The 12,116-nt window shown below is 38.2% G+C and overlaps 1 protein-coding gene across 2 annotated transcripts in view; it reads left to right on the top strand.

Moving 5' to 3' along the window:
* The window catches only part of LOC120624936, an 82,813-nt gene that overhangs the window by 58,666 nt on the left and 12,031 nt on the right, over positions 1–12,116 (top strand). For both annotated transcript variants that reach the window (XM_039891763.1, XM_039891764.1), the window contains 8 exons: positions 612–724; positions 2,488–2,682; positions 3,907–4,015; positions 5,564–5,630; positions 8,802–8,896; positions 9,827–9,915; positions 10,242–10,422; positions 11,326–11,891. In XM_039891763.1, the coding sequence (XP_039747697.1) occupies positions 612–724; positions 2,488–2,682; positions 3,907–4,015; positions 5,564–5,630; positions 8,802–8,896; positions 9,827–9,915; positions 10,242–10,422; positions 11,326–11,891 (1,415 nt within the window). The remainder of the gene's footprint in view (positions 1–611; positions 725–2,487; positions 2,683–3,906; positions 4,016–5,563; positions 5,631–8,801; positions 8,897–9,826; positions 9,916–10,241; positions 10,423–11,325; positions 11,892–12,116) is intronic.

The raw sequence follows: 12,116 nt of genomic DNA, 5'->3' as shown, positions 1-12,116 counted from the left end.
TATTAATTGTTAGGCATTTTGTTTTTCTGTCTAGAAGTTACAACTCCAGCACCTCGGGACCTAAACTTAAAACTGGTGTAGCTCCATGTTTATATTTGCCGCTAAGCAGCATTGTTGTAATGCTGTGTTCCGGTCTGAAGGGCGTGCTTGTCGGTGTTAATACAGGCACACGAGGGTTACCTCAGTGCTAAAACCTCGACGTAACTTTCGGGGGTCAAAATGTCACTCGCTTAAACACTGAAGGAAAACATCGTGCGGAAACCGGCATGCCTGAGAACTCTACATAGTTCTCAAAGGTGTGAGGAGTCTTATTGTAGGAGACCCGTGTTTTGTAGTGGGCCATTATTGGAGTGATATGATGATGATGAGGCTTAACATCTACGTCTCAGGTTGATTGGACACAGGGCGGCACGTTGCAGGACGTGTTCTCATGCACTGCGAAGTGATGTTCTGTTTATAGGCGATGGTCTACAAATTATCTTCAAACAGGTCTGCCATCTTCTTGGCCTGCCAATTAACCTACCTAATGTGGGTTAAGACAAATGAATGTCCGGCTATAGCCGGGAACATGTGAGTGCGACAGAGAAATGAGTTTTTTTGTCCTCTTCCAGCAACACCCGCTGATACTGTCGGTGAAGACGGAGGGCCGGCCGGGCCAGTCGACGAACAACCCCTACCTCGCGTTCAGGCGGCGCACGGAGAAAATGCAGACCAGAAAAAACAGGTTAGCGGACCTAATACACCGTATACCGTGTGCCTCGAACTTGTTTATTATTTTACTAGCGAAGACGTCTCTGGCGCAACGGTGAGCGCTGTGAATTTAACTGGGATGTCCCGGGTTCGTTTCCCTACAGGGGCAATTTGGAAATTTATATTTTCTGAATTTTCTCTGGTCTGTAGGCTTCGGCCGTGGCTAGTTACCACCCTACCGACAAAGGCGTGCCGCTAGGCGATTTAGCGTTCCGGTACGATGTCGCGTAGAAACCGATTAGGGTAGTATGGGTTTAATATAACTGCAATACTTCCTAACAGGTTAGCCCGCTACCATCTTAGACTGCATCATCACTTAACACCAGGTGAGATTGCAGTCAAGGGCTTACTTGTAGTGGAATTAAAAAAAAAAAAGAGACCCGCCCCGGCTCCACACATGTTTGTGTATGTCATTTGAATTTGTTTTTCGGTAGTTTCAATGTCGTAAAACTACCCTGCTCCCATTTTATAAATCTCTGATATCCTCTAAGATAAAAAAATAAATTAAATATACTACGACAATACACACATCGCCATCTAGCCCCAAAGTAAGTGTAGCTTGTGTTATGGGTACTAGGATAGCTGATGAATATTTTTATTAATATAATACATATAAATACTTATAATATACATATCAACACCCAGATACTTAATAACATCCATGTTCATCACACAAACATATTCCAGTTGTGGGAATCGAACCCACGGCCTCAAGCAATGCAGGGTTGCTGCTCACTGCGCCAACCGGCTGTCAAATATTGATTTAAATGGCACGCTGCAAAGGTCACTTTTGATCCACATGAAATGCACAACCTATCTAATTTATTTAATTGGATATGGAATAATACTGTATTGTTTTGTAAATGCCCCGTAATTTTTTTGTAAAATGAAAAGATAACAATTTTCATTGTTAGTATCTATTAGAGAAAAAGAAATACCGTTTCGAACTTTTTTGTAGACCTTATGAAGGTGTCCATTATTTTGATCTCGTAAGATTCAGCCAGCGTTTGAAATAAAATGTGTTTAACTATGTGTTTTAGAAACCTCTAAAGTTATCAGTGTTTCTCTCCTATGTTAAGCATTTATTATATATATGTATTAAAAGATAAATCGCTTCAAAATCCGTTTCTTAGTTTACAAGATCTAAGCATAATATACAATGGCGTGCATAAAGGGGATTGCAGATACTGGGAATTTTCTTCATTTTATATTATCTGCATACTGTGCATACCCTCTATGCACGCCATTGATAATATACATTACCTAAACTATTTTTTTTACAACCTTATTAGTCCTGACGTAATTCGAACTAATGGAAACCATCCATTAGTTTCATTAATTAGAATGCTCTCCAAAGAAACAAAGAAGAGTAGAGCAATCACGTTCAGAACTCATGATTTGGACAGATTTCAGAACACCATTCCAACTTTAGGAAAAAAAGAAAAAATTTTGTACCACTTACGTTGTCCTCTGAGACTCAAATGCCTATAGCAAATGCTTAATTTAATAATAATAATATATAATAATAAAGCCTTTATTCAGACACAAATATTTAATTTTTACAGTAATGACTCTGGTGATTCTTAAGACACCGACAACTTAGTCCGTTTGCCAAACGTCGGCGAAGGCCTCCCTCATACTTTTCCACTCTTTTCTGTGCCCCAAATGTTTCATTTGCTTGTGTGCTAATCCCGCTCAGATCCACTCCAAGCTTACTTAACAAGTGACTTCTCGCAGGAAAAACGATGAGAGCTCGTACGAGAAAATGCTCAAACTGAGAAGGGATCTCGCCCGGGCGCTCACGCTTTTGGAGTTGGTGGCGCGGCGGGAGAGGGCCAAACGCGAGCTGGTCAAGTTGACTGCCCTGCTGTCGGAGAGGCGGTACGTGGCCGGAGACTTCGCCAGCCAACTGCTGCCGGACCCGCCGCCTCGGTAAGTATCTTCTTCGTTCTGTTCCTGGGTTTAAGGCTTCCAAAGTCACTCCGGCAAGCCGAGCTTACTCCAGAGGCTTAGCAGGCCACCCGGGTCTCCCGAGTGCTTCAGGGAGTGATGTTGAGCAGCCAAGGTATACGGCGCGTTGTTCTGCTACTCTTGGCATCGGAGCATTACACACAAACGATTCAAAATTCATTTATTTCAAGTAGGCCTAATTAATAAGCACTTTTGAAACGTCAAGTCAGTCTGTTTGTAGTGACTCTACCACCGGTTCGGAAGCCAGATTCCACTGAGAAGAGCCGGCAAGAAACTCAGCAGATTGCTCTTTTCCAACATCATTTTAAAGTTTAACAATCTTTAGAATTTTTCTGTTTTGCGAGAATTTTTGTTCTTCCAAGCAGCCTTGTGGTTAAGGAATTCATAAATCGTGTAGTAACCACGATTTGTTAAATGTGTTTTAATATATTGCTTAAACTTAGGTAAAGGTAGATTGTGGGCTGTATACCTAAAATTAAAAGGTGTTTCTTTAATGGACAATGACCTGTTATCATACCTAAAACTGTCCTTAATATGACTCGGTTTACTTGTTATAATTAGTGTGAATATATTTTTATCTTTGTAGAATGAAGATTGTTGTGTAATTACACTTCGTAGACGCTATATGATTGAGTAAAATATGTAAATATTTTTTTTTTTTAACTAACACTTTGCAAAGTATATAAATACAAAAGAAGTGAATATGATGGCGCAGAGGGTGCTTGACGGCATAAGAGAGCGTCATGGCGTTTGCCGTGACGGCATACAAGTTTATTAGCGCCAATAGATTATTAATGACACTATTTATATTAAATATATCTGCTCCGATGCGATGTACCTATCATGGTTATTAACTCATTACCGCGCCATTACATGGCATATCTCACCTCTCAGAGTGCCACCAAGCTGGCCAATTGCGGTATGGTACAATTCACACGCCATTGAGAACGATATGGAGTACTCCACTTTTCCACATGATGCTTTCCTTCACCGTCAAAACAAGTTATATTTAATTAAAACGCACATAACTTCGAAAAGTTAATTGAGCATCCAACTCGGTTTGCCTGAAAGAAGTGAAACCAAAGTAATTTTTTGCTTTTCTTACTTTGAACTGTAGTTTTGTGGATAGTCGAAAATATAAAAACTGAGGCTTCTTTTACCTGAACCCTTATGATTTGTCTACAGTACTCAGTACACGGCGGTGCCGCTAACTTCGGCGAGTTTTCGTCGAGATTACACTGTGCAACATTACCCACCGAGAGCACCCCCCACTCCCGTCGATCAGCCTAGACAGGTGAGATACTCAACAATCCATATTATCATAACATACTTTATTTCTTTTCAAATTGCGGGTAGATACGAAATAAATCAAGAACTTGTAAATAACAGTTTTAGCTTTTGGAAAAAGGATAGGTAAATTCCATGCATACGACTAAAATAATTGTAAAGTTTTTTTTTTTTTTTTTAATGAAAGTCACGGGTAGTTACGAAATTATGCCATAGTCTTAGATCAATAATATACTAGATATGTTTTCCTTGGTAGATGATAAAAATAAGTTCTCGCCCACGAGGCACATAAAGGACGTATGAACACGTCTTACGATCACTAGAAAAAATATAAAAGTGGTGAAACATGTTATTTATCTATAAATATCGTAAGTTATATTCAATACTTTATGAACAAAAAAATTAACTATAAATGTAAAGAAATCTGAACACTCACTGTTCGATTTTGGTGTTATGCATATCTAGTATATTATTGATCTTTGATACTTGATTGATAGGGATATATTTTTCTTCTTGTACGCGTAACTTTTTTAAACCTTTTTTTTTTTTTTTAAATCAGTGGTACCGGTAAAACAGTTTTAACACAGATAAAATGTTTTACTGTTTTAAATTTTTCTAATACGAAAAATAAATTCGATTATCTCATTGCACCAAACTTCTAGTTCACTCAAAGATGGGATTTAACAAATCCTGACAAAATATTGGTCTGTCTATATAAAAACTTTATTTGCAAACCATTCAACTCCAGTATCCATAATTAATAAATAAATGTACTATGACAATACACACATCGCCATCTAGGCCCAAATTAAGCGTAGCTTGTGTTATTTTGACGGCCGATTGGCGCAGTTTGCAGCGACCCTGCTTTCTGAGTCCAAGGCCGTGGGTTCGATTCCCACAACTGGAAAATGTTTGTGTGATGAGCATGAATGTTTTTCAGTGTCTGGGTGTTTATATATATATTTTAAAGTATTTATGTATATTATTCATAAAAATATTCATCAGTCATCTTAGTACCCATAACACAAGCTACGCTTACTTTGGGGCTAGGTGGCGATATGTATATTGTCGTAGTATATTTATTTATTTTTTTTTATTTTTTTTTTTTTATGGGCACTTAGATAACTGATGAATATATCTCATGAATAATGTACATAAATACTTATAATATAAAGTAACACCCAAACACTGAAAAATATTCATGTTCATCACACAAAAATTTTATTAGCCTACTTTATGTCATATTTATTTATTATCAGTGCAGTGATCGAGCCGAGCATATGGAACTGACAAACAAATAGACACACTTTTAAATTTATAATAATAGTATGGATTATCAAGATTCATTAACAGAAACTTCAATTTTACTTATTTGTATAAATAAGAAAATCATATGTAATTCCAATTCCAAAAAAGGAGTTAGGTGGATTGCTAATTATAAGGTATGCGATAATACTCGTCTCACACTAGAAGTTCGGTGTATTAAGAAAACCCAGTTCGTAGTACTTAAGCGCTGCTGTGTTCGCCCGTAGTTGTTATGCAATTTGTTTTCCAGCGAGAGAAGCGTCCGTACAAGAGACGGAAGCATCGCCACCACCAACCCACTGCACACCCTCACAGAGGTCAGTGTTACATAACCTAAAAGTATTAGGTTAAATGCATAGAGGGCGTAGCTTAAGCCATAAGAATTATTAAGTATAGGATCGTGCATGGGGGTTTTAACGAGGCGTAAGCAAGCCGATGTAATATGGAAAAAAAATCTCGAGGACGACCATTCTATGCATTTATGTTGTGCACGCAATTGTATAGAGCAAAATCTCTTACGCCTGACGAGTTGTGAAGTTCACGAATTATAGTGACCTTGAACTGGTTAGCTTTTGACAAGTGTCTCTCAGTCGCACATTTGCTCGTTACAGTTAGCATTGCCCTAAAATACCTTTATATTTAAAATCGTTTCATTTATACTTCTTTATAAAGGTATTTTATAATTGCTAATATAATTTTGCTGTTATTGCGCATGACCTGTTAAGAAAGCCTGACTTAAGAACGTCAATTTTCTTATCATAAACTTTGTCAATGTTTACGTAGTATAGTAGCGCGTTTGCACCTCGCTTTTTTTATAACGAAGATGGCGATAAGTCGTTATAATTATAATAATTGTGCATTAATAATGTGCAATTTAATCTGATTTAAAACATAACTTATGAAATGTTGAATGTGTGACAGCCCTGCTTGCATCTATAGGGCGACAGCGGGGATTTGCGGGCTGGGCGGGGAAGAGGTTTAGGGCTTGCACAAATGAGATTCCATTCAATACTTGGTAATTCTTATGGTAAAGGCTGCCTTTCCATTAAATTCTGGTATAAACCTTCAGTCTAGTTTTACACTCTCGCACCATTTAGCTGCTTTAATCCACGATGGAAAGGTAGCTTAAATAAAAAAAAAAACGTGTGTGTACTTATGTACACGCGTTAGAAGTTATACTTCTTTGGCGTAATAAGATAAGAATCTAATCAAAAATTCGCCTTATTCTACATTTGAAGAAAAAACGACACTAACTATAGAAAAATGTTAGGTAAACGTAGTTAACGTTGAAATTTTTATTTTAACGCATTATCTAGTTATCCTTTTATCGGACAACCAAGTTTCACTGAACATTAAAATTTGAGATTTTTGTACAATTGCCCGCAGACTTTGACAATGTACACTGTCAAACCTTATAGCTAACTTCAGGGTGTCGGTTTTTGTGACGCATCGTAAAAATTTACTCCCATCATTTTTCCCTAACGCGCCAAAAGAAGTATAACTTCAAAAAGAGGACGGACGAGAGGGTTTAAATAGAATATGTTAAGTTAGAACTTAAGATAAGCAACCTTACAAGAAATTAAGAAACTGAATCTTCACCACAACCGCAACACTGCAGAGGTCAGTGTTACTTTTATTTAATCGCTGTCAGTTGTCGTATTTGAGTGTCGTAGCACCGTGACGTCAAAGTAAAATTGATCTAATGAATGTTTTTTTTAATCCGAAGCCTGTCACCCCACCAAATTTCTCTTTTCCAACGGCGTTAACAGTTAAAATACGAAAAAAAAGAAAATAATGCGCGCAAAGAAATAATTATGACTAACGAAGTATGAGATAGCCCTAGTTTTATATATAGATCAGACCTCGATTATTTCAGCTTTGTGTAAAAATTAAAATAGTACAGTTTATTATTGTTGGCGATAATGGTTTTGAATTTTTCCTTAAAGCACGTCATGTCATATCAGTGTGGGAAACGATTTAGAGTTGCAAATACTGTTTCTCCAACGTTTATTTCATCAGCTTAAGTGTGGCCGAAATTGCGCTTCAAATCGAAGCTTCACTTCGACGTTACAGAATTTACATACAAGAAAACTACCCGAAAGGGTAGTAAGCTTATTGTATATTTTTAGCGTGCAAATCTTACAAATAATATTTACATAATGTACTCGGCAGTGGCGTGCACTCCATACATGCACAAAATCACTGCATACCCTAACATTGATATAAAAGTCATATAGGAGGAGAATTTGTACCTTTTTATGCAATTTTACTGGTGTATGCATACCCTGGTAAGAAACACGGTGCACGCCACTGGTACTCGGTGACTTTTGTTTTCGTGTTACAACGGCGACACAGTGAATATGTCTTAAATCAATGTTTAATTTGGTGCATTGCAATACGTTAGTGGCATGGTATTGATTTAGTGGTCTTATTCAGTAAATTTTTCTAAAAGTCGGCGACCCGTTTAAGTGCCATCATATTAAACTACCTGTTACCGAAGCTTTGCCCACGTAACTCATGTAGAACCTGGTTTAACACCAGAGTGTGTACTACTCAGTGTCGTGCAATTCGTACATGCCAAAGCACTGCTTACCCAAAATATTTATATTTACACAATTTGTATTAGGAGGATTTACCAATTTGATGCCATCTTCTTACTTTGTGCCTACCCCAGTAAAAAACCTTGTGCACGCCACTGACTCTCTTGCTGACTAGTGCCCATTTTATGTGCCAGGAGCTAAGGAGTGTAAATCCTAAATAAAATATCCCTTCTCGAGCTACATCTGTATCTCGTCAAGATTCGTGTAGTGGTTGGGCCGGACATAGGGAACATAAACGTAGAAAACAGATACACTTTCACAATTAGGTATGCATTTAGTATGGATTTGCGATTAGTTAGCAATCGCGTTAAATCGCGCGAAAAGATACTGAATAAGGCCGTTTTTCAAGTTATGTAGAGATAGGTTAGGTTTTTATTATTGGTTTGGTAAACACCCGAATCAATATAATCTAAATTCCTCAGATCGAAGATTGAATTTCAGTAGTGATTTCTTTGCGCTCACCATTTCCCGTTTGATTAGCTTCACTCTATAATATTCTACGATCTGGAGATTTTGAAGGCTTATTGTTTATCATAATTCCCAACTGTGGATTAGCGACCCCCTCTTTAAGGATAGATATTTAAGTACTTCAATCATCATACCGACTCGACTCCGACTCAACGTCAACCCAAATTAGAGCATGGAAAAGTGTGCTTTATGTCGTACGGCATAAAGTGGTAGGAAGGATAGCCGATTTCGAACATCCTAACGCTGGGATGGTTCTTAGATTTCATGACTGGAAACCCAGTATCTTATAATTTTTCGCTCATACACACGAGTGTATGAGCGAAAAATTATTAGATAAAAAAAAAATAACAGCCTTGTTGGTCACGAGACCAACAAGGCTGTTATTTTTTTTTTGTAAGTCCAATATCTGACGGATTTCAGATTCAGGCGTGTGCACATCGTCGGAGGAAGAAGCGGCGCCGCCGGACGACGGGCCCTTCGCCTTTCGCCGGAAACCTGGATGCTTTTACGAAATGGTGAGTTTAAACCCAGTTTACTACACTAATTTTGCTTAAATGCGTTGACGTGTACATTTTTTCCATGATAGTTTTTGTCATTAGGACGTTATATAAATCCACTGTCTCGGGGGCGCACTATTAATAATAGTGATACCACCAACGATATTTATATTTTTTTTTCGAGACGTGTAGTAGCGGTGGCTACAAAATGGTTATCAAACGTTGACTGGGATGATTGACCGGGCGCCGGAGCTAGTGGGGTTAGCGGTTAATTATTGCAGTTAATTTCTTTGATCTCGTGCAAGTAAACGGTTAAAAAGGCGATTTGATATATCGTGCCCCAAACTGAATAAGTTGAAACGAAACCGACGTGACCAAACTGGTTTAGCCTTAGTAAAAAACTTCTGATATCGATATATGTATATTTTCTCCATCCTACACCATTCACCCAGACCTATTGCGTCGCATCGCCCGCCATCGCGATTAGTTCCTGCATGCCTGTTAAAAGTTGTAGCGGGACTTTAAATAAGAGGACCTTGTTTAAGAATGCAAAAAACATTTATCAAATCCAACCGGTAAAATAAAAACTGTTCAGCTTTACTGGATCTGTTCAGCCTTACTAGCCGTTGACCGCGATTTTCGTCCGCCTTTATTTCGGTTTTTTACAAATTCTGTGGGAACCATTTCTGGGATAAAAAGTACCCTATGTTAGTCTACGCCATACAGATTCTCTTGCTTTTTGCGGAGTATAGCAAATTAAGCTTAATTTTCATAATGTATCATGTAATCCCGCAAAGTAACGCCTGCTTCTTTTGAAAAATAATAGTAAAGATTTTTTTAACTGTATTTAAGAAGTGTGTATCTTCTTTTAGATGGAATGTGTGTTACGTCAAGCGTAGCGCAATCAACATGCCCACCAAGTTGTTAAATTAAAGGTTTCTGTTTCAGCCCACGTCAACCTTGTACGGCGAACCCTTGGACCCGGATAACCCTTCCAAAGATGGACTATTTGAACACGAAATGGACCAGAGGACAAGGTATACAAAATATTTACGGTGTTTTATTTAAACAAGCTGTTGCATGTGAATTTGTCCATGAATTAATGAATGCACTTATTGTATAGTACAGAAAAGAAAATATAACGGATAACAACAATACATAGAGCAATTCGTTTATTTAAGTTCCGCGGGAACTCAATTCTATTCAAAGTAAAAAGTTTTTATTTCGTTTCCAATATATACAATATCTAATTATATGCTTAAGAATTTAAGTAACCAATAAACAAACAAACAGACACATTCGGACTATAACATTAAAGGTGATAGTTCTTTTTTAACCGATTTTTGTTGTTTCCTAACCTCAGGTTCACGCTAACGTCAATCAACTACCCCTACCCCCGATGCATAGGATTCGCTCGAAGAAGACTAGGCCGCGGCGGAAGGTTGGTTCTGGACCGGATAGCGACCCCCCTCGACGACCTATGGCCCAACCTCCCCTTCAGACACGCGCACAGTTCAGAGGACAGAGCGCGACGGGATGAAGAGGTTTGTATCCTTCTATTCATCATCAATCAGCATATAAAGGTCCCATTGCTGGACACAGGCTTCTTCTTTAGGTTTTAGGGCGTAGAACCACCATGCTGCTCCTATGCGTGTCAGTGGGCTTTATCGTTTATTATCACATGTGAGTGATATAATAATCGGAACCGACGGTTTAACGTTCTCACAGAGGTACAGGGGTGTACACCACGAGTTTCTTAACTTTGGGCTGACACTTTAGCTTTGGACAAAACACAGAAATTCAAAACATCGTGGCCAATCCCAGGATTCGAATCCAAGAACTATTTGGATCCGTATTTAAACATGCAGATGATGAACAAGGCAGTTCACTTATTACTTTTTAGTATAAGTATCACATGACTACTTACTTTCTTGTATTATCCAATTGGAACGATGAACGGGGGTGAAACAACGTTTACTTCTATACAGAAATAATTAAATATACCCGTACCGCTTCAGTATTGTAAACAAGTCTTGTTCCTCTCTTACATATTTTACAAATCATTTCAATGGAACCTTTCGATAAAGTACGTGCCTTAAAGTATAAACTGAAATCGCTGCAGCATCTAGTAAAAAAAAAATTTAATGAATAAAAAATAATTTGCTATACTCCGCGAAAAGCAGGAATAAATTACATTATGGTGTAATTTATAATTTCTTCAATCCTTTTACTCCACACCAAACAGATCTTGTAAAGTCAACATCTCCCGATGATGCTCCGGTTTCGGAGCGAAACGTGAGTAGAGGGTACATTGCCTAAGATCTGTTTGGTGTGGAGTATAAGGATTGAAGAAATTAAGCTTAATTTTCATAATACATACAAATATATAGTCTTAGTGTCTTAGTGACTAAGAATGCAATATATAAATTAAAATCTCCGCTTTTCAGGTCGATCTAGAAACAAAACCGCACAGGACTCCGAAAGAAATAACGAGAGATTACCACACAGGCGGAAAACACCCCTGGCGGCACGCCTTCAGAAAACACCTGGCGAAAAACCCCCACCTGTGGACGGAACCAGTCAAAACGGACGCCGTGGACCTAAAACTGGATAAGTTTGACGTTGACGACATCAAAATTGACGTCGACGATGTCAAAATAGACGTCGACGATGTCAAAATAGACGTTGATGACGTCCGACTCGAAGTCGACAGTGTCAAAACTTCGGACGACGCCAAACCCTCAGATGTTACTGATGTTAAAATAGAAACAATGGACGTTGATGATAAAGTGTTACCGGAAAGTGATAGTGTGATAGCTAATGTTAGTGATAGTGCATTTAGTGTTAGTGACAAAGCAAGGACTATAGACAGTGCAGTGAGAGGGAACCTCGAGAGGGTGATAAGGAAGAGGTCCTGGAGTGGCTGTAGTGATAGCAGTTACGACTCTGATGAAAGCCTGCAGCCTGTCGAAAGGGAGTTTGAGAAGTTTATCAATGAAGTCAATAAGAAATGGTGAGATTTTAACTTTTATACATCCTACTAATATTATAAATGCGAAAGTTTGGAAGGATGGATGGATGTTTGTTATTCTTTCACGCAAAAACTACTTAACCTAGCCTGAACTTTGGAATGGAGATAGATATATACCCTGGTTTAAGAAATAGGCTTAAATATTGTTTTCTATATATTTAAGTTATGTGCACCACCAAACTATTTTCTGTATTTGTTTTCTTAGCC

Source organism: Pararge aegeria, chromosome 7, assembly GCF_905163445.1.
Source record: "Pararge aegeria chromosome 7, ilParAegt1.1, whole genome shotgun sequence".
Classification (NCBI taxonomy): domain Eukaryota; kingdom Metazoa; phylum Arthropoda; class Insecta; order Lepidoptera; family Nymphalidae; genus Pararge; species Pararge aegeria.
Note: the sequence above shows the minus strand (reverse complement) of the source record. Positions and strands in the feature narration are given on the sequence as shown.